Genomic DNA, 23,725 nt, shown 5'->3' with positions numbered 1-23,725 from the left:
AACATTTATAGAATATAACACAAGAGAAAATCTGTGTTACCTTAGGATGCAAAGATTTGTTAGAAACACTTGGTGGATTGGATTTCATGTAAATTAAGAACTTAAAAAAAAAAACTTAAGGAAATGAAAAGATAAGCCATGAACTCGAAGAAATGGTCTGTGAACATCCAGAATATTTAAAGAGCTCCAGAAATTCAATAAGAAAGCAAATTGCTCAATTTAGAAGATGGACAAGAGTTGATCAGACACTGTGTGTGCATGTGTGTGTGGCAAGTAAGTAAATAAAAAGATACTGTACATCATTAGTCATTAGAGAAATGAAAATTAAAACCTTGCGATATCAATATATTTCTATTAAAATTTATCAAGCAGCAACAATTGATATTAGTAAGTGCTGTCAATGATGCAGAACTGGAACCCTCATATGTTTCCAGTGGAATGCAAAATGGAATGGTCATTTGAACATGGCATGACAATGTCTTTTAAATATATCCAGATGCCTGCCATACACACCCCAGAAAAATAAAAACCTATGTTCACACAAAAACCTCTATATGGACATCTGTAGAAGCTTTATTTGTAATAGTCAAAAAACTGGAACTAATTCAAATATCCCTCAGTTGATAAATGGATACAAATACTGTTGAAAATTCATCCAATGAAACTCTCAGCAATAAAACTAAATGGGCTGATGGTAACTTACAGTGACATTGACATTTCTCAAACGTATTAGGCTAAGTGAAAAAAAAGGCAGAGTCAAATTTATGAATTATATGATCATGCTTACCTGATACCCTTGTAAATGCTGAAATATGCATACAGAAAAAGGTTGCCAGGAGCTAGGGAAAAGTTTGCCATGTGAGTGGTTGACCCCTTTCCCAGGACACAGTGAAAATTTTTTAGTGGTGGAACTGTTCTATATTTTGATTATAGTATGTATAATATACATATTATACAATATAATACACACACATATACATGGCATATGGTTGTAACATGTTTTTCAAAACTCGCAGAATTACAAACTAAAAAGAATTTATTGTATTAGTTATACCTTAACACCATTTACAATAGTTGAAATATTAAATATTTAGAGATAAATTAACAAATATGTCAAACTAGAAAATACCAAAAACAACATAACACAAGTGTGATTAAAGCAGACCTAATAATTAGACAGGTATATCTTTATATATTGTTAAAATACAGATATTTCAAAATTCACCTATGGATCAATGCATCATTGGAAAAAAAATCACAGTAGGTCTTTTTTTATTAGAAAGTTCAAAATGTTTATAAAATGTATAAAGAAACTCAGAGCACATATATATCCAAAATAATCTTCAAAGAAAAATTTGGAAGATTTACACTACATGAGTTCTCAATTTAACATAAAACTATAATAATAGATGCAATGTGGTATTGGCATGAACATAGATATGCACTAATCTGCAGCTATTAGGTACTTACACAAAGAAATGAGAACCTGTGGCCACTGAAACACTTGCATATAAATGTCTATAACATTTTTTATTTATAGAAGCCCGAAATTTGAGAGAAGCCAGATGTTTATATGTATGTGATGGGATACTTATGCTAGATCCATTTACTATAATACTAATAAGTTATAAAAAGAGACAGATATACAGTGCAGTGTGTGTGAATAAATCTCAAGACTATTATAATGAGCAAAATAAACCAGCCAGAAAAGAGTAGGTAGAGTATACTGTGGGTTGACTTACATGAATCTATAGTAGGCAAAATAATCTGTGAGGAAAGAAAGTGGATCTGTATTTGGGGTTTAACATCCTGGGTAAAATCTATGACAGTAAAACTTTTGGGGTTGATGAACATATTTCATGGTTTGATTGTCATTTTGGTTTCATGGGTATTAATGTTCATCAAATCTTATGTCCATTTTATTTCATGTAAATTTTTCTTCAATAAAGTTGATTTTAAAATAGAAGATGAATTATCTATCATTTTTAAGATTGAAGAAATGGCATTTTAGTTTTTCTTTGTTTCCTTGTGCTCTACTAATATTATTGGAGACATTTGAGAAAAAGTGAGCTAATTTTTTTTTTTTTAATTAGCACAGTGGAAGAGTGACATCATTTCAGCTGTTGTGTTTATTTTAGGCAAGTCAACTTTGCTAAGAGACATGCAAAAGTAGTTTTAAGCCTAGTCATCAGCACAGACTCTTAAGAGCAAGGGAGTGTTTTGAATATATTTATTTTTAATTCATACAAAGTAGCTCACATGAATGTAGCCCCTAATTTTATGAATAAGAAAAAGAAGGAGGAATTTACAATATATTGCATTTATCTTTAGAAGGTAGTAGATTCTGGATATTTCTCCCTGACTCTAGGAGAAAATCTGCATACATTGATGTGTCTGACCTATCACCAATTTCAGGATCAAGAAAGACCATTTTCTCTTTTCCCACCAAATTACAAACATCAGTGTATAAAAAGTAACGATTCTCAAAAATTGTGTGAGAGAGTCATATGCAAGAAGAGAATCCTTTTCAAGTTCCAAATTAGTCTTTGTTGTTTGTTTTAATGAAAAGACTCCATGAGGGGGTATATGGACCCTCTCTCACACTGCTCATGAGACTAAATTTGCAAAATGCAGGAAAACTAAATGGTATGTGGTAAGGGCAATAGCAGAAGGGGAAGTGGGGTTGTCTTCTCAGTTGCTCTCCTAAGTCAAAAGGTCTAGATACCCCTTTTGCCCTCACACACATATTTAGATTTATTGAGTCATCTCTTATTCTTGGATATGTCAAAACAGACCAACCACTATTTTTTTTTCAAATAAATTGCCACAGTTATGTGTAATAGAATTTTAATAAACTGACTCCCATTTTTATGCTATTGGCTGCTACAGACTATGAAAATATACACTTCTGGGGCTGGAGCTGGGGCTCAGCTGTAGCACACTTGCCTAGCATGTGTGAGGCACTGGGTTTGATTCTCAGCACCACATATAAATAAAAAAAAATCAATAAAGGTCTATCAACAACTAAAAAAATTAAAATAAAAAAATAAAATGCACACTTTTTCTCAATTATATTTGTTAACCAGTTCACTGGAGAAAATTCTTTGAATCTTGTTTTATATTCTCCTGTTTTCTTGCTCTTTAATTAGAAAACCACTTGGTCATTATTGTCCTTATGATTTCTTCTCTCCTAATTTGGAATCTTGTCACCATCAACTCTGCCATCTGAATTTTTAAAATGCTCTATTCTAATTAGCCTGTATTTGTGCCCTGACACTTGTTTATTTTGTTTTTATTTTACAACAAAATATTTTCAAGGATTTTGATGTTTCAACTATTGTGGTATTTTTATTTTCAGTTCCCTGAATGTGGTTTCTATGGAATGTACGATAAGATCCTACTTTTTCGCCATGACCCTACCTCTGAAAACATCCTTCAGCTGGTGAAAACAGCTAATGACATCCAGGAAGGTGATCTTATTGAAGTGGTCCTGTCAGGTAGGATGCCTGTTCTCTGTCTGTAAATCAGTAATTGGTATGTGAAGAATTCTTGGGCATGTTTTTCAGGCAACATAGAAAGTATATCAAACTGCTGGGCCCCAGTGGGAGATTTTGGGGGCTCTATTTACTTTCATTTACTTTATATAAACTTTCAAAATTATTTTGATAAAGCTGTAAAAGATTTCCCTTGAATTGGCTTTGTCCATACCCAAACTGTCTCCATCTCTTCTCTTCACTTCTTGCTCTCTCTAAGGTCCCAATATCCAAGAAATAACAACATAACTAAGAAGCCATAAGTCCAGTAGCTGTGAGATAAGCCTAGACCAAAGGAGAAACCAAAGGGCAGGCGTTAGGTCAGGTTGAGTCTTACAGGTGATGCTGGTTAATTTCACCCCGAGAAATGGCTGTTTCCCTCAATCTGTATTTAGAGTTCTTCTTAAGGATATAGAAGTTGGTAATTGGTCTGTGCCTTTTGATACAGAAGTTGGAAAATGGATTTATATAACTTAAAACAAACCAAAAAAAGCACCAAAGAACAGCTGCAGTAGGGATCCTTACAGTGATGGCCAGTGCAAAGATGATGACTATAGTCAGATTTTTATTGCATATTTTGTTAAAAATAGAGTCAGTATTGAGGAACTCATATTATTGCTCCTGTCTCCTCTGATCTTCGTTGCTTGCTGTCTCTTTGACTAAAGAAAAGATTCTAGACTTCATTTCCACCAGTTCTTCAGTTGTTCAGAGCCTGCACTGGGTGCACTGATCCTCATTCTAGAGTATCTCTGTTTTTATTTATTTTGCTTTGATTCTGTCCAGTTCAGTTTACGTCCCTGTTGATTCTCTTCATTTTCATTGTGTGAGGTCCCAGGATTGCCACATTTTCATTGTGTACTTGTATCCTTTAAAACAAATGTTTTTGCATTTTCCTGTTATTTATAGGGCTGCCACTTACTAAATCAACAAACCCAAAAAGCAAAAGCTTTGATAGTTTTTAATTAAATTTTTTGAAGAAGTTTCTTGCTGTTCTGGGCTTTCGCATTTCTTTCTCTTTGGTGCTTTTGACATTTGCTTATTGCACCTGGCCTCTCAAAATTAGTGACTAGACATGCTGTTTTCTATGTTTCCTGTTTCTGAACACTAGGGGCTGCCTGAAATAAATTATTCAGGAAAATCATGCACTGGATCTATTCTTGCCATAATTCATATGAATCTCATAGACAAGCTGCATTGCAAATAGTGTAATGTGTTTTATGAGTGCTTTTTCCCTGTGGCAATGTCCAGAAATACATGAAGAATTTAAAAATCATATTTCTAAATTTATTTTTCTTTTCCATTTTACTTTATTTTTCTTCCCATTTTACTTTATTATCAAATGCTTCATGTTACTAACAGACAGATTGAATGCAACCTGTGTGGGGGTGTTTGTGTAGGGGAGGGCAGCCTTGCATGCTGCCACACGAGTGAGTCAGACCTGCTCTTCTCCACAGTGACCTGACACAGCCCTGGAGTGTTCCCACACTGCAGGAGGAACAGTGTCCTGCTTTTCCTCTGCCATCTTTGTAAACTAAGCACCTCACTGTGTTTATACTCTGCTGCTTTTGCCATCTTACGCTCCATCTCTCCGTTCTCTCTGGCCAATTGCTGAGAGGGCATTTAAGAGCAATCCTTCCTTTCACCTGCTCTCCTAGCACCAGGCTCAGCAAGGGCTCCCTGGCCTGATTTCTTGTTATCACTTAGAGTAGCTGTGTTGAACCACATAATCTCAGTCCTGCAATGCTGCTGAATCCTTCAATTATTCAGTTGTTATATATGCATGTGTGTGTTTATCTGTTTATATGTAGGTTCTCTATGTCATATATATAAACACACACATGCATATGTATGTATAAAATGTGTGTGTGGATTTAAGTCTCTTGTATTTACCTGTAACCATTATTGGCAGCTCTGGTCTCCTAACCCCTTCCCATTCTAATGCTTAGCTCCCATTCTAATGTTTAGCTTTTTTCCCCATGCCCTTCATATTACAATACTGTTTCTTTCTCAGACCTCTTTCTCTTTTCCTAACTTGTGTAGGTTTTGAATCGCTTATAACCAAACACCTGCTATTTCTTCCTTCTGTCTTCTGTCTTGCTTGCAAAATGGCTCTCTGAAGATGACACTGCATTCCCTCCAATGCAGGAGAATTTGCCTTCTATTTTCCTCTGTTCTTGGGTGAAAAGTTGAATGAAATGAACCTCTTCTCACTCCCCAGTGCCATTTGGGTTATTTTCTGTACCATCCTCTCTCTAATCCAAAGATATCTACCTAATGATGTCAGCCTCTTAATAACATTTCATTGAGGTGACTATTTCCTTGAAGACTTATTTCCATTTATGACCATGGCAACAGCTGATGTCTGACTCCGAATCTTCCTTTCCCCTTTATGCATCCTGGTGTGGACAAAATGCACGTCTACTGTATACTCCTGGTATCTTTTTGTTGTCTGCCAATCTTGTCCCATGTTTGACCTCAACTAAAACAAGGCTTCTGTTCCAAAGTTTTCACTTGGGCCCCCCCCTCCTCTCTAATTTCAGCGTGTTTATCTTGCCCATTGCTACCAAATTCATATACTTGCTCCCTGTCCTTTTCATTATGTTTTATTCACTAGTTCTGATATTCTTAATCTGTATTTTACTTTTCCTTTTTCTCTCCATTAGCATGTGGCCTCTTTTATGCAAGCCTTATACCCCTTCCATGCAACATCAATGATATCGTCTTATATCATAGTATCTTCTTATATTCTAGCAGGTCCACTCTATCTGTCTGCAATATGAATTACTTTACCATCCACATTTGCCTTTTCTTTTCCTGAGCCTCACATAACTGTTAGACACACAGTCTCCTGCCTACTTGTCTCAAGCAGATCCAATTTTTACCTGACCTTACCATTGCTTAGCAGTCTTCTTCTCCTTCCCATTCTTTTGTTATCATAGATAGAATATCTTAATGAACTTGTATGAGTTCATTTTTTTGACTGCCTGCTATCAGATTAAAAGTTATCACATGAACAAAATTTTATAAAAATATTTGTTGTAAAGATATCATTTCTACATTATGACCTCAAAAGTAAGCTATAGTTTAAGTCTCCTTGCTATGCATCTGTTTGGCCCAGACAAGAAATTGTTATCTGTGAAGTGGGCGTTCTAATTTGAGGCAAGACACATGACACTAAGATACTTCAGGCCAGTGGGGTAAAGGAGCTTGGATCCTATGCTTCATTCTTGACCCAGTCCCTGAAGAATGGAGTACTAAGAGTGACCTGAGAATGTGCGTGGTTAAGGATTAGCTCCCCACAAACTGCACTGCTTGAGGGGAGCAGAGGAGAAAACACCAGGCATCCCCACTGCTGCCTTTGGCTAGGTACTGTTTCCTAACAATAAACTGAGGAACTTTTCCTCTTGAAGAGTGCAATTGTACTATTAAATTTTGCATACCACAAATTTCTTTTTCCTGTCATAAATCTAATTTCACTCTGTGATTTTTACATAAACATAATCTGTTTCTCTTTATACTTAACTAATGCTTCAACAACAGGAACATCTTCTGACATAGGGCTACAATAAAAATGAGAGAAAATCTGGGAACAAAAGTACCGAGGAAAGTTAATACCTGTGCCTCTCAGACAGTATCAGGAATTTTTCCTTGCTCACGTCATATTCTGCTGAGCCCTTTCATCATTTGTTAGCTGCCTTGGGAATGAAAACCTGACCTGGATGTTCTTGCCTAATTTGCTTATTTCATTCTTTTCCATTGTTTTTGAAAACCATGGGTTGTGTGAGCTAGTACATCTAGACCCAGTAAGCCAGGAAAAGATTACTCACAAATGGATGGATTGGGTTAGGGAGAAAAAAAACTAATAGGTGTATCAAAGTTCCCCACCACTACTGGCAAGCACACTTTGTCTGTTAAGCCAAGGATTAGCATTATTGCCAAGGATTCACAATATTGTGAAGAAGAAAAACACTGCAAATGGAAATCTCTTTTACCAAAGCCAAAGTCAAGTTCAAGTGTATGGTACTGGACTATAAAATAAAGTTCATGGAATTTATCTGAATTCTTTCCCATGATGATCTCTTATCAAAGCCTGATAATTCAGCTTTAGCAAAGGAAAGGAATAACATGAATATATTTACATGATTCAACTTTTTAAATTGTTTTTGGTTTTATCTCTAATAATAATAATAATAACTGTTATTATTATTATTATTATTATTATTATTATTATGTGTGTGTGTCTTGTAGGTGTTTAAATAGCAAATAGACAAGGATTTCTCAAATAAAATCACCACCGTAGAACCTGAAAGTTAAATATTGTATCTTTCTTTCTTTCATTCCTGGTTAAAAAACAAAACAACAAAAACAAAAACCAGAATAAATCAAAAAAGAGCACCGTATTTTTCTTAGTTGTTTTTCATTATATATTTATAATAGATTATATTGTCTTATAACTTGCAGTTATTCATTTCTTACTGTCAAAAGGCTCATTAGAAATCTAGCGCTGCCACCCAGGCACAGGTGGAATGCGCCTATTCTCAGGTAGCAGCAGAAGAGCTGAAAACGAGGTAGAGAGGTCCATATTTTAGAGGTAAAATTAAAGAGATATAATAAGCATTGAGATATGGTGGTTAAAAGAGAAAGAAAAAAATGAAGAGGAGAGCTATAGTCACCTGAGAGTGGTTATCTTTCCTTTCCTGCAGCCCAAGTCTTGCCTTATACATTGTCCAATGTGTTTGCCAAATGGTCGAGGTACATCCTGGAGGTGGCTGAAGAACTGATTTCTTGGGTGCCAAGCAATATATAGTGCTGCTGATTTCCTCTGTGATATTGTACAACTTGCAAAACTTCTGGACTTTGGGGTTTTTTTGCTTGTGCTTTTAATCAAAAAAGATGCTTATACTGGATAATAGGATCATACAATGCTAATAATACATGGGTTCTTTTTTTCTGTCTGCAAGTAAAGTGATGTGCATAGTAATTGAGTGTGTTTTCCAGCACCAGACCATCTGGGTTCATATTCTTTCTCTACTCTTGAATTTCTATCTTTTCCAAGACATTTAATCATTCTGTCCCAGTTTCCTCATCTGTGAAATGGAGACAACACTTGCATCTACACTGTAGGCTGTTGCAAACATTAAAATAAATGAATGCATATAAAGCACTTCAGAGTGTTTCCACACATAGCAACTGTGTAATAAATATTAGCTGCGGTGATTGCTTTCCTCCTCACATTCTAAGCAGCCTTTCCCAGTGATGTTCATGGTTAGTAAACATAACACAAAAAGGAAGATTGCTCTGATAACTTTGAGAAATATAAGGCTAAATGTTGTTTAACCTGTTGGAGTCTTTAGGGCTTTGATGCATACTAATATGAATGAATGCCTTCCAAGATCACTTCTCAAATTCACTGTATCACAGGACTTTTTGTCTCCTCTGAGTACCTGTCAAGTCTTGGTTCAGCAGTCCATACTGGAGATATTCCTCTGGGTCATGACCAGGAATTAAGTTTTCTGAAACTATGTGTCCACTCTCTCTACAGAGAGGCCCCTTCCCTCTTACAGAGAGGATTTGAGCCACAGTAAAGGAGGAATTAGGAAGAAATAAATCTTTTTTTCCTATAAAATAACCAGATTTTAGAGTAGTTTATATTAAATAAATAACACTGTTTCTTACACAAGGATGTGGGGAAGTAGAAAAGTCAGATATCTGAAAAACTGTAGAATATAATTTAACTTTTTACCTCCTGCAGAGTCTTGTGGTACCAGAGCCTGAATCTAAGTGTCAGTCACTCTTCACACCACTTCAGTTGCAGTTAGCCCTTTGACCTTGAACTGGTGAACAAAAATCCTTGAGGACATGTTTGTAAGAATTTCTACTTCAGTAAGACAATTTATGTTTCCAAGCACCATTGGTGATATTTGGAACAACAAACAACAGCAATGAGCTTTAATATTCATTCACATTATTTTTGATTACAAATTCATTGTCCTCCTGTTTCTCATAAAGGTATAAATATTTAATTCCTCTACTCAAACTGCAATCAGGTTAGGAAAACCCTGAAGGCTCTTGTTCATAGAGTTATAATCTAAAATATGAAATAAAATCATGCCACTGCTAAGCCAGGGTCCCATCATAATTTCACAGGTCTCATTAAAATAGAGATTGTGTCTTAGTTACCATATTTTTGCTCTTGCTTGGTAGCAGTACCTAAAGTATAAGACTAAAGAATATATTATAAAAGCATTCTATCAAGGCCTTTCTTTCTTTTATAAAATGTGTAAATTGTTGGTTTATATGGCATCATTTGGTTCTGTCCATTTCTCTTAGATGTAGTGCATTGCTAGGCAACGTTTCATCTCTCTATGAAATATAAATGAAAGGGGAAACCTCAAGAATAATATGTTAGAACACTGAATTATTAAGGTTGTTAAAGACTTGTCCTTTAGTTCTCAATTTATATTTCTTTGTAGTTATTTTTACACATCTAAATGTTCCAGTCTGAACATTGCCAATTCCTGTCAAACTTTAGTTACAATTATCTGTGTAGATTCATAACAATGGAAAATTTAAATGTAAGATTATATGTCTTCTTGGTGGTTCCCCCTTTTCCATAAGGGATACATTGTAAGACCCCTAGTGGATGCCTGAAGCTCTATCTATCCATATATAAGCTATGTTTTTCCATATACATACAAATATGTATATATATATATATATATATATATACACACACACACACACACACACACACATACATACATACCATAGGTGTATATATATGTGTGTGTGTGTGTGTGTGTGTATAAAGTTTGATTTATAAATTAGACATAGTAAAAGATGAACAACAATGATAGAATAATTACAGCTATATACTTTAATAAAAGTTATGTGAATGTTGTTTCTCCCTTAAAATATCTTATTGTACTGTACTTTTCCATTTTGTGACGTGAGATGATACAATGCCTAAATAATGAGACAAAGTGAGCTGAGTGTCGGAGGCATTGTGACACAGCATTAAGCTACTACATGAGACTTGAACACACCAATTGCAGTACCCTGACAGTGGACCTGATAGCCAATACTGATACTAAGGGACTAACAGACAGATGGCATGTACAATATGGATATGCTGGATAGAGGGAGGTTCAGGTCCTAAGTGGGACAGAGCAGGATGGAATGAGTTTTCATCATACTAATAAGAATGGCATGCAATTTAATATTTATAGATTATTTCTGAAAATTTTCATTTAATACTTTTGGAGCATAGTGGACTGTGAGTAACAAAATATACAGAAAACAAAACCACAGATAAGGGGACTTCTGTGCTCTTTGCTTCTGTCTGGTTCATGTCACATGTGTCCTTGGCAACTTCTTTTATTTACTGTTAATATTAATTCTCCTTCCATCCTTACCTTTCACGTTAACCAGTCTTTTTTTCTTTGTGCCACACTCAACTATTTTCATGGAGAAGAGAACACAGGGAGCACATAGGCCAAATGTTTTCATTGACCTCCCACCTTTCCACAGCTGCTACTTCATTCTGAATACAGGGCTTGGAGTACTCCTTCTTTTCATAATCTTTTGGTTATTTGTCTCTGCAGAGTGGATTCTCCAGGCAAAATAGTGCATTTCTTCTCCATCTTTTCTCCTGTAAGCTCCCGTAAGTGTCAAGGCAGAGGGAACATTCTTTCTAGGTCAGACTAAGGAAAACTATACAGGGAAAATATGTTGGAATACTTTGATTTCATGTGAAAATCATATGCATGCTTGCCTTATGCTGCATTATATTTCTCTGGTTTTTTAATTTTGTAAAAGTAAACTATTTCTTCCTTCATGTTGTCCTTTCAGAAATAATAATGATGATTTCGATGGTGATGTAAAGACATAACATTTATGATGTGTGAGGCACTGTTGTAAGTACTTCAAATATAATAACTGAGAAATATGTATTATATTTGTTATGCTATATCTCCACACAAGTTCAGTTTCATAAATAGTTGATTTCCAGTCTAAGGCTTTGGTTTGAGTCTCAGAGCTGCCATTTATTTATTGCATAATGCTCAGTATATCACCTCATTTCTGAGTCTTGATCCATCATCTGTAAAATATCATCAAAAGTATCTCCAATCCAAGATTGAGTTGTATCTTTCATGAGGATAAATATAAAGCATTTTACAAGGTGCCCGGAGAAGTGAGGCATTCAAACCCTCTCATTCCATCGCCACCCTACTGGATTACACATTTCTTAAAATAAGAACCAAATTTTTAGGATCACATGCAATCAATATCTATCTATGGATTGAATGCATGAATAATTAATGATATGAACAAACCAGCAAACATATGACTAAGCTGGTGTTCTATACACGATATCCTAAAGATGCTGCTCTTCTATAGGATCTGTATTTCAGTACTTATTATTGGCTCCCCTTGCCCTACTCTCTCGGTGAAATTAATATTATTATTATCAAACAACCTTTTTTCTTTTCATGGAATTTTTTATCTTATGCATGCATTTTTTTTTTTAGAAATGACTTGTTTGTAGAAAAGCAATTTTGCTTTCAAAACATTGCAGTTTCTTTCGAAGCATTTCTCACATAAAATGAGACCTAATTCATAAAATAACAATTATTTTCCTACCTAACTCCTATGGCCATGGCTAAGTAATTCCATTTGCTATGGAACTCAATTCATTTCTCTTTTCATCAGTTTTTCCCAACTATTGCTGTTTTCTTCCTATGTATTTTTGTTTTCTTTGCATGGTGTTTCAGCAGTCACTCATTTTTGATGTACCCCTCAATGCTAACTCTCTTGACTTCATCAACTTAGTCATTGTCTCTTCCTCACGGTGGCCTCTGTGTTCCATAGCTTCATTGGTGCTCCTCAGAGGTGGCCATTTCAGAATCTGGAGGAACAAGGACTGATCCCCTGAGGTTCTGGCTGGACTTTCCTTCAGCTCTTTCTCCCTCTCCTACCCACATTGGAGCTCTGTAGCCTTATCCATCTGGCAGAACAGCTGTCTCTGCCTAAGGCTTAGCTGGCAAGACCTATAGGAAAAGATGAGTCATGTGCACCCAAACCAGGGTCTAAATCTCCATAGATCTCTGTCCATGTACATACCGAGGTTTTCAGTGAACATATCAAGCTCCACTGTTCACACAGAATTAGCCTAAGGCCTTGTTCTTCACATCTGGCAAAGGGATATCCAGCCAGAAATCAAAGTTTCTCCTCTTCTCATCAGAGTTTCTTCTCTTTTCATCTGTTACTGTGCTAATTGAGGATAGTATCTTAACTGTCATCCAGATCAACAGGAACCAAACACAAGGGCAATGAAAACCACAAACAGGGGGATTTTTCTCTGGTCACTGTGTAGCTTCCTAGGGTAGAGATTTATGGTCTTATGTACATAAAATCTTACCCTGTTAGGTCCTCAGTGATACAACAGGAACTTTGCTTATTGACAGATCTTCTAGAAAAGATAGTAAAATATTAGCTGTTTTTTATGCTTTTTAAAAATATGAATTGCTTTATAAACCACATGTAAAATATAATTCTTCCTCCTAGGTGCTGGGGATGGAACTCAGGGCCTCATACATGCTGATCACATACTTTTATCACTGAGCTCCATAGTCATTATTAATTCTTCCTTATTTATCAGGTTAATCTCTGAATTAATTGGGGCTTAATTTAAAAAAGCAAAACAAAATGAAACACTGAGGTTAAAAATGAAATTTTAATATATTAGAAATACTGAAATAGATGAGTTACAGAATCTCACAATGATAAGGAACATGTTTTAGTCAACAATATTATCATGTAAAAAGATATTTCCTTAGGTCAGTTCTGTGAAGGAGTGACAAGGATTATTTTTGTTGTTGTTGTTGTTTTAATCTTAAAAACTTTCTACTCACTGGACAACACAAAATTCTTGTGCTCTAAATTGGAGAAAGAAAATGTTTGGGTTTTCACTTTGTCCATCTGTTAAAAAGACATGAAATTGAGGCTTGGTGAGACTTGAGGCTGAGACACATGCCGTACGGATACTCCTCAGATCCACACTATGCACTGTGGCTACCACTAACCACATTTGGCTATTTACATTCAAAGTAATTAAGATTAAACAAAGTAAAATTCAGTTCCTCAGCCATACTAGCTACATTTCAAGCTAATAGAAGCCATTTTCACTATCAAAAATGTTCTACAGGACAGATTAACTAGATCAATGAAATTTTACCCCCCAAAATACAAATCTGATTTACATTGTTTATAAACCTACACAAATACACACGCCCTACAGAAATGCTTTTACTGAAAAGATATATGATCTGACATATTGAGTGATGCTATAAATGAGACACCTGTAAAACTTGGCCACAAAATTATATGTTGGAGAAATCTTATGGGAGAAATTTCCTACTACATTACCTTGTAACTTCCATATAGAATAAGTTTTTCAGACTTTAGTACCCCAAATAACTCTTTTTAATGAATAATTTTACTCTTATGGTATATAATTTTTGCTCTTGCTCTGGACTTGGGCACTCAAATTTGAATTTATGGGTGGTTTTAATAGTGGTACAACTCAATGCTGCCCTTATTTAAATATACAAATTCTTTGTATTTGGTTCAATGTTCAATGTCTCCAGGATTTCCTATTTCTTTATCTTTTTACATTATGTACTACACAGATTATACCTTGGTGGTTAAATACACAGCTCAGGAAACAAATTTTTCAAGTTCAGTTCTCAACTGCTTCCTCCCAATACCCCCCACTCGCCAACATTTACTAGCTGTATGGCAATGGTGAAACTATTTCATGTTCTGTGCCAAAGTTTCCTCATCTTCAGACTGAGGGTTGACCATGATGAAAATATAAAGAAATCTAGAATATTGCCTAGAACAGAAGGAAAATTAGGTGACGAAGAGTATAACAGCATTCTGGTATGGTATATAGACTATTAGTTTACTTTATGAATGGTTTTGTTTCTTTGTTTTATCTCTCATTTTCCTAAAGTGTATATTATAAATTATGCTGGTTTACAAAAATATAGAATATAATAAAATGTCAATGATAGACAATGAATATTACCTAAGTTAGAAAAGACAACATTAGCTAAGCATGCAGATTCTAGAATATTTATTAAAATGCAGTCATGTAACTTTATCCTCATTTCATAAGCTGATATGAATTATATAAAAAAACCTGTGTTTGAAGAACAAATCTTTGTTTGTTTGTTTGTTTAAATTCCCTAATGATGATTCTCAGGAAAATAATCTAACTGGGTTTGGGCAAAATTTACATGGTAGCATCCAGAATGCCATTTTAGGAATGTATTTTTCAAGATTAATAATAATTCTTAATATTGATCAAAATTGCCTCATGTGACATTTTATGTGGATGGTTATGAGGACATATTGGAATACCTTTTTCTTTTTGACTTATTACCTTGCAGTAGGAAAGTAGTAGTGGTAGGAGGAGAAATCCTAACATATGCTTAGTTTTCACATTCAGTTTTTCTGCCTTTTTTTTTCTCAGACAGAGACACATGCACACACACACACACATATATGCATACACACAAACACACTTGACAGAAGGGCCTGCAGGAGGAAAGGAAGGAAAATTAAAATTATATATATTATCAAAATCTATGCAATAAAGTCATCACAGGCTGTAGGAGAATATCTACTAAGTGTCTGTCTAAAGACATCGTGGACATGCATTATTTTTGCTTGAGGTAAAAGATTGAGCTTCACTTGAAAAGCTGCCAAATATCCCTTTCTGATGTCCCATGATTGGTGGTGCATAGCACTTCAGCTTAGTATCTCTGCCATGCCACCATCTGCCCAGCACTCTCATTCTGCTGGTTGGCATGTCACTTATTTGCTTTTAACATGCAACCCATATAAAAATCCCTCATAATCTGCCAAAATTAGAAATGCAGCTGTTTTAAGTCTTAAACAGCAAGAGCACTATTCATTATGCCAGTGTGGAGGAATAAAATAGAAAGATGTATTTGAAAAGAGCAATACTACACCAGAATATACTTATACCTCCACATTTTAAAATATTTCCAAGACACGTATAGTCTATCACCAAGTGCTGACTGCAGCCTTAAAGTCAACATAAATACACAGAATACCTCTTTTACTATATACATTTTAACATAAAAATTGGACTTTGAATCAGTTTTGATTTGTTATAAAGCAATTTTAGCCTTTCAGTTTCTAGAGAATGAAAAATTTCTGGCTAACTGTGGTATTATCTTATTCTATTTTTATTTTCTTCAGATGTTTTTTGAGTTTATGATCATTATAACTTATCAATCCTGAGAACATATATCATAAAAAGCTGTATAGAGAATTCTCAATGAAACCAAGCAATTGGTCCTCTGTAAGAAAAAAAATAATAATAAAAGTGAAGGGAAAATAAAGATTTTCTGCAACATAGTAATATTTTCATACTAAAAAAACAAAAATAAAATTAAACAAAAACCTTCCCTTGTTTACTGTTATCCATAATAGTATTATTTAGGAATGATAGAAATTAGATGACAATGAAGATCCAGTATGCATTACTCTGTCCAAAGGTATCTTATTTTCAAAGTGACATACTTTTTCTGAAACTAAGGTTGGATAATTTAAAATTGATTTACTCATCCTTTACTCTTCAATATTCATATGTCAAAGTTCTAAATTGAATTCCTTTGGTTATGTGTAAATGCTGATCCCAAGAGATGTGAATTTCACACCCTCAAAAAATAATTTTTTTGTATGTGAAAATTGACCTGTAGAAATTATTTGATTCCTCTGGAGTCAAGGCCTAAAAAGTAATAATTGAACATGACCACAAACTAGGTAAAATGGGTTTTACTTGATGTGCATTTATCTCACATCTTTAGCAAGATTCACAGTATTATGAGAACAGGGACAGTAAACTTGTTTTAAACAGGGAAATATAATTAGCTTAGTACCAGGTAGATGGTAGTCACTCTAAAAATGCTTATTTACGATTTGCACACTTTTCTCGGCAATTTAAGATCTCATATTTGGATCTTAATTTGAAGGGAAAATTTAATTTTGGGTTTTAATAGTCAATATGCTTTGAATATTCCCAGGTTAAGATGTTTTGAATCTGCTTGTTTTATTTTTGCATACAATGCTTTCTAACCACTAATGAAGGGGGAAATCCATCATGCTGTTGTTCTAGTTGCTTCTTTCATTGCATCATATTGTGTTAGATCTAGTTTCTTGTGTGTGTGTGTGTGTGTGTGTGTGTGGTGCTGGGGATTGAACCCAGTGCCATGTACATGTGAGGCAGGCACTTACCAACTGAACTATATCCCCAGACCTAGATTTAGTGTAATAGCTTTGTGACTATCAGTCCCTCTCTTAATTTCCTAATATTGCAGTATAACTTTAATTCTTTGTGATTTAGGTATATAAAGTTAAAATTGTCTGTTTTGTTATACTAATTAGCATAATCCTAGGCCCTTTTACTCTTTAGAACACAGTACACTTTGTGGCATGCTATTATAATGATTACTTTTAAAGTTTAATGAAATATTTATTGATTTCTGTATTCTTAATATATTATATTTTCTTATCTAGGACAAATGGATAATGTTTATGTATTGACTCAGATAAATTCATCTTGTTGTCCGTTGAGGTTATCATCAATCTCAGTATTATCTCACATGTAAATCTCTACTCTTGTTGGTTTATACTTTTAAAAACATTTAGTGCTGAGCAGAGGTCTTGGTTTGCCATTTCTAATGACTGAAGTCTATTTTTGATGTACTGGAGTACTTAACATGCAAAACAGGAGAGATGGCACAAATGCATTTTTCTAGCTTGGAAATGAGACTGTCCTTCAGAAATGATATGAATGTAGTATGTCAGTAGTAAAACCTAATACATTTTTAAACAAACTTGTATTATAGAATAGTCTTAGGTTTACAAAGAAGTAGCAAAGATAGTTCAGAATCCAACTCTCCCACATTTGCTAATGTTCTCATCTTATTGTCATAATACATTTGTCAAAACTAAGAAATCAACATTGGTGTATGATATGAACACACCAGTTTTTCCATTAACATCCTTTTAGTGACCCAGGACCAAATCTAGAGTGCTGAATTGCATTTAGCTGTCACATCTCTTTAGTTACTTCTTGTCTGTGATAGTTTCTTGTGCTTTCATTGTCTTGAGAAATACAGTCTTGAGGAATACAGGTCATATATTCTGTAGAATGTCCTCCAATCTGGTTTATCTGATGATTTTCCTCATAATTAACCTGGGTTATGAATTTGAGGAAGGAGTAATAAAACATGAAGTGCTCTTCTTATCACATCACATCGGGGTAGACCATATCCACATATCACTGTTATTCCTGAATTTCATCACTTAGTTAAGGTCATATTTGCCAGGTTTCTCCACTGGAAAGTTATGGTTTTTCCCTTTCCCCACTTTCTACACTAAGGTTAGCCCATTCTTAACATGGAGAGGATAAGGTCCAATCCTTGGGGAGGGGTGCCTATGTATAGTAAATTAAATTCTTCTGAAAGGAAGAAGGAAGTTTTTGGGGTTTTTTTTCCCCCTTTTCCATTTCTTTATTCAAAACCCAATTTAGGTCTTTGTGTTTTTTTTTTAATTAATTTGACTATACAAATTCTAGTGCTGTGTCATATTAATATTACTGAGTTTAGCTTTTCTTACTAAACAGATAAATAAAACATAAATAAATACACACTTGACTTTTTAAGAAGTAACCGTGACATTAGTGAATACTAGTATAACCAACTGTGATGGTTATCTTTGTGTGTCAGCTTGACTGTGCCATGGGATGCCCAGATATTTGGTTCAACATTATTCTGGGTGTATCTGTGAGTGATGCAATGAATTGCTAGATCCAGTAAAGCAGATTTTCCTGCTTAATGTAGATGGGCATCATCCAATCCATTAAAAACCTGAATAAAACAAGAAAGCTGAGTAGGGGAGAATTTGTTGTCTCTTCCCAACTGTCATTAAGCTGGGACATCAGCCTTCTGCCTTTGGACTTGGACCTAGGTTTACTGTTGACCCTCCTGAATCTCCAGCTTTCTGACTACAAATTATGTGACTTAGCCTCCATAATCATGTAAGTGCATTTCTTATATTAAATCTCTTTATATATTTATATCTGACTATCTATCCATCCATTCATTTTTTTTGTTCTTCTCTGACCAAGACACCAATCATCCCACTGAAAAATCAGAGCTATATTATAACCCTGAAAAATCTTTGTCCCTTTCCTGACATTGTTTCTGCTATCTTTTTTTAAAGTATTTTTTTTTAGTTGTTGGTTGACCTTTATTTTTATTTATTTGTATATGGTGCTGAGAATCGAACCCAGTACATCACACATGCTAGACAAGCACACTACCACTGAGCCACAACCCCAGCCCTTGTTTCTGCTATCTTGAAATTTGTGTTAATCATCTCCTTGCATTTATTTTTTATATGGTGAGATTTTTAACTTTATAAATGGATTTTTTTTTTCTGGAATGATTAAGTAGGTATTGCTATTAAGGCAGCAAAAATTATTAAATAATTATTTTACCTTTTTAGATTTTTCCTTTATTTGGGGAAATAAATTGTATGTCTTCCTTAATTCTTTACTAGTAATAATGATAATGTACACTCTATTTACTGAATAAACTAATTGGTATGAAACAACTTCACTTCATTACTAATCTGCTTCTGAAGCAGGTACTAATGAATAGGTCTTCTTTTTAGATTTGAATTTTTCATAAACAAAGAAAATTTACGTAATAAAAATTTCTAAGCATCATAGTGAAATAAAGTTGGCACATTAATGCTACAATAAAAGTTAATAAGTTTCATAAAATACATCTTGCAATAAATATAAAAGTGTTATGATCTTGCTGTATAAGGAGTGATTATAGCTTTGTCTGAAAAATGTGAAAGACTGAATTTTTAAAAGATAAATGTGCCAAATTAAAAAGATGCTTAACCTCTTTACTGAGACTAGTAAATTAGAATAAAATATTTGGACTAACCTTAATTAACATCATGAAAATCACATAAATTTTGAAATTGTTTAAAAATTTAAATGTGTATGCACTTAAAACAATAGTCATGCCAGACATAGTTGTGCACACTTATAATGCTATTTCCTTGGGAGGCTGAAGCAGGAGGATCACAAATTTGAGACCAACCTGGCCGACTTACTGAGATTCTGTCTCAAAATTTTAAAAAATTAAACTGGTTTGTGAATATCGGCAAAGCACCAATGGGTTCAATCCCTGGTACTGGAGAAAACAAAAAAGTCAAAACAGCCATGAAAGTAAAGATTTGCTGTGTTCAGATCCTAATATTACCTCAATTACTTATTTCATTTAAGTTTTGCTACTGAAGATATACAAAATAATCCTAATCCCACTTCATTATGTCACCCCAAAATATTCAGTTCCTTAAAGTCTCTTCTTTTCTTGGATCTGTTTATATTTCTTACAACTATTTATTTGCCTACAAGTTATTTGGGGACTGGACTTGTTCATCTCATTAAGTTGTCCTTCCTCCTATGTCTTAGATAAGAGGTAAGCATTCATATGTAAGGTTGGTAGGTTTCCCTTTCATGATCAGTTGGAGCTATGGTCAGAAGCCATGGGAAGTTATTGAAGATTGAAATATCAGATACCAGATATTTCTGAGAGGTCTTGATAGTTCTATTAATCTGTTAGCCTGAAAGGTATATCACAGGGGTCACCTTAAGATAATGAGTAAGCAATGAGTCCAAGAATGTACATCAGCATTCAGGAAGCCAACAGAGATAGGCTGGATTGAGGAGTCTAGGGAAAGTTAGTAATGTCATGAAATAGCCTGCTAATGAGCTTCATATCATATATGAATGGAGAGTTGAGCTCCACAATTACTAAAAGGTGCCTGAAATGGAAAATACAATTTACTTTGAGGGTGAGAATTATTAGCAATGTTTTGATTGCATTGGGACACAATTAAGGAAAGAGTTGGGTGATGCTGGGCTTAATAGACATGTACAATAAGTTATCTATGTAGCTATTGTTTAATTTTCTTCCACAGTAGAATATAAGTTCCAGAAGGCAGGAACATTGTTTTTCTTCTTCATTGCCGTATCTTCAGGGTCTAAAACACTTTAAACACCTAGAAAGCACAGTAAGTGTAGGTTAATTAATGAATGTAATGAATCAACAAGTTTTGTTTATCACCTTCTAGCAAATATGTGCACCCCTTTCTGTTGTGAGTTCAAGAACCATATTCTCTGGCTGGGGTTGTAGCTCAGTGGTAGAGCACTTGCTAGCATGTGTGAAGAATTTGGTTTAATTCTTAGCACTGCATATAAATAAATAAATACAATGAAAATCCATTGACAATTTAAAAATATTTAAAAAAAGAGAACCATATTCTTCAAGCTGTATTACTGCGAGCATTTCCAAATTGGTTTCCTTGCCTCTAGTTTTAAACAGCATTTAACAGCAAGATTTCCTGGAAAACATTCATCAGTGAACAAGAAGGAAGAACATATGGATCAAATTTCCATGGAAGTGCAAAGGCTTAAAAAGGAAATGAGGAAACCAATTTAAGAAATGGCCAAAGAATTTGACTAGAAATGTCTTTGAAGCAACTACTCAAATGACCAGTAATCATCATTCCCTTACATTATGCAACCCTAGTAACTTCTAAAGCCTAAAATTGGATCATGTTATTTATCTACATAAAACCCTTCAGTAGCATGAGGATGAATCCTCCTACATGACCCATGAAACTGTAATTTGGCTTCTACTTATTTCTCCAGCCATATGGTTCCCTTTCCTACTCTCCACCCTATCCAGTTCTTGCATATGGCCATATGAAATTTCTTTCATTTCCTCCAATGTATTATAATATCATTTCTTGTTCTCACTGCCTTTTTATACCTGGAAGTCTTTCAGTCTATAGTATTCACATAAATTTCCATCCTCTTTTGATTTGCCTGGTTATCTTCTATTCATCTTTCATGACTCAATGCACATATCTCCCTCCAAGATTCTGATCTGAAGCAGCATGTTTGGGTCAGACAGCAATTTCTACCAGGTGCTCCCCTCATTAAAATTTATAACACTCTATTTATAATCATGTTTGCTGGTTTTAAAGTTGATGATACTCTGTTAAAGATAGGGCCATGATTATCTAATTTATAATAATAATATTGAATTTTTTGTAATGATTATATGAGATACTGTAAAACACTTGCATATTTCAACTTTTATTCTTACCATCATCTTTAGTATCTTGTACATCTGGTGATAAATGTTGATAAGTAATTATTGTTGAATATATTAAACTTATATACTTATTGCCATCTTGACACTTAAAGCAGATTTGAACTTAAATTTGTTATGGATGATAGTTAGTTTAAAACATGATCATTATGATTCGTCAATCCAAAGAAAAAACATTTTAAATGGGTGATTTTCTGCCTTTTTAAAACTCATAACTTAAACAGATCTAACAATAAGATTTCCTGGAAATATTCATCATTAAATAAGAACAAAGAACATTTGGTTTAAATTTCCATGAAGTTCAAAGTCTTAAAAAGAAATGAGGAAATCAATTTAAAAAATGGGAAAGTATTTTGAATAGAAATTTCTCCAAAGGAGGTACTCAAATGATCAGTAATCATATTAAAAGGTAATCAACATAATTTATCATTAGGGAAATGCAAGTCGAAAACAGAGAGATACGACTTCACACATAGGAAGCCTCTAGTGGATGAGAAGGACAATTAAAGTTTTGGTAAAAATATGGAAAATTTGGAACCCTCCTAGTTGCTGATGGGAATGTAAAATTATGCAGCTACTTTGGAAAATAGGTTGGCAGATGCTCAGAAAGTTCCCAGCAATTCTACTCGTAGGTATCTACCAAAAAAAAAAAATTGAAAATGTAAGTTCACACAAAAACTTGCACATGAATATTCACAATCGTATTTTTCATTTTAGACAAAAAGTAGAATAAAACAGATGTCCATTAATAGATCAATGGAGAGGAAAACATGGCATATCCACTCAATGGACTTTTAAGCAGCCGTAAAAAACCAAATGATCTATCTATATCAGAAGGAACCTTGAAAACAATGTGCTGAATGAAAGAAGCCCATCACCATGATGTGTCATGAGACTATGAATATGAAAAATCTAGGTATACCCACAGAGACAGAAATTAGACTAGAATGGGAAGTGAATGCTGATGGCGATGGGGTTTCTCTTTGGGATAAAAAAAAATGTTTTGGAATTAGATAGTGGTTCAACAACCTTATGAATATATTAAAACATTAAGTTATACAGTTTAAATTGGTAAATTGCATGGGAATTATATCTCAATAAATGTAGAAATGTTAGGTAGATAGAATTGTGTCTTTTCTGTTCACCTAGAAGATAAAAATTTGGTGAAAGGAGGATAATGGTTTCATATTTGAAATAACATTGAGGTCTTTTATACATAATCTTAATGTTTTTTATTTTTTATTTTTATTTGTTCTAATTAGTTATATATTACAGAAGAAGGCATTTCAATTCATTGTATACAAATGGAGCACAACTTTTTATTTCTCTGGTTGTGCATGATGTAGAGTTACACCATTTGTGCAATCATACATGTACCTAGGGTAATGATGTCTGTCTTATTCCACCATCTTTCCTCCTCCACACTCCCTCCCCTCCCCTCACTCTCTCTGCTCAATCCAAAGTTCCTCCATTCTTGCCTTGAAACCCCACCCCCACCCCGCTATTATGGCTAAAAATCCAAATATCAGAGAAAACATTTGGCCTTTGGTGTTTTGGGGATTGGCTTATTTCACTTAGCATGATATTCTCCAACTGCACCTATTTACCTACAAATGCCATGATTTTATTTTCTAATGCTGAATAATATTCCATTGCAAATATACACCACAGTTTCTTTATCCATTCATCTATTGAAGGGCATCTAGATTGTTTCCACAGTTTAGCTACTGTGAATTGAGCTGCTATAAACATTGACATGACTGCGTCACTGTAGTATGCTGATTTTAAGTTCTTTGGGTATATATAGACTAGGAAGTAGGATAGCTGGGTCAAATGGTGGTTCCATTCCACGTTTTCTAAGGAGTCTCCATACTGCTTCCCAGAGTAGTT

General features: G+C 34.3%; 1 protein-coding gene across 3 annotated transcripts in view; it reads left to right on the top strand.

The window, feature by feature from the left end:
• The window catches only part of Prkd1 (protein kinase D1), a 326,804-nt gene that overhangs the window by 182,360 nt on the left and 120,719 nt on the right, over positions 1 to 23,725 (top strand). For all 3 annotated transcript variants that reach the window (XM_058585839.1, XM_046465232.2, XM_058585840.1), the window contains one exon: positions 3,359 to 3,497. In XM_058585839.1, coding sequence (XP_058441822.1) covers positions 3,359 to 3,497 — 139 coding nt within the window. The remainder of the gene's footprint in view (positions 1 to 3,358; positions 3,498 to 23,725) is intronic.

The sequence above is a fragment of the Marmota monax genome, unplaced genomic scaffold (assembly GCF_021218885.2).
Source record: "Marmota monax isolate L192 unplaced genomic scaffold, Marmota_monax_Labrador192_F-V1.1 WCK01_AAM20220418_F8-fsc00079, whole genome shotgun sequence".
NCBI lineage: Eukaryota > Metazoa > Chordata > Mammalia > Rodentia > Sciuridae > Marmota > Marmota monax.
The sequence above is the reverse complement of the archived record's forward strand: the minus strand, read 5'-3'. Positions and strand labels throughout refer to the sequence as shown.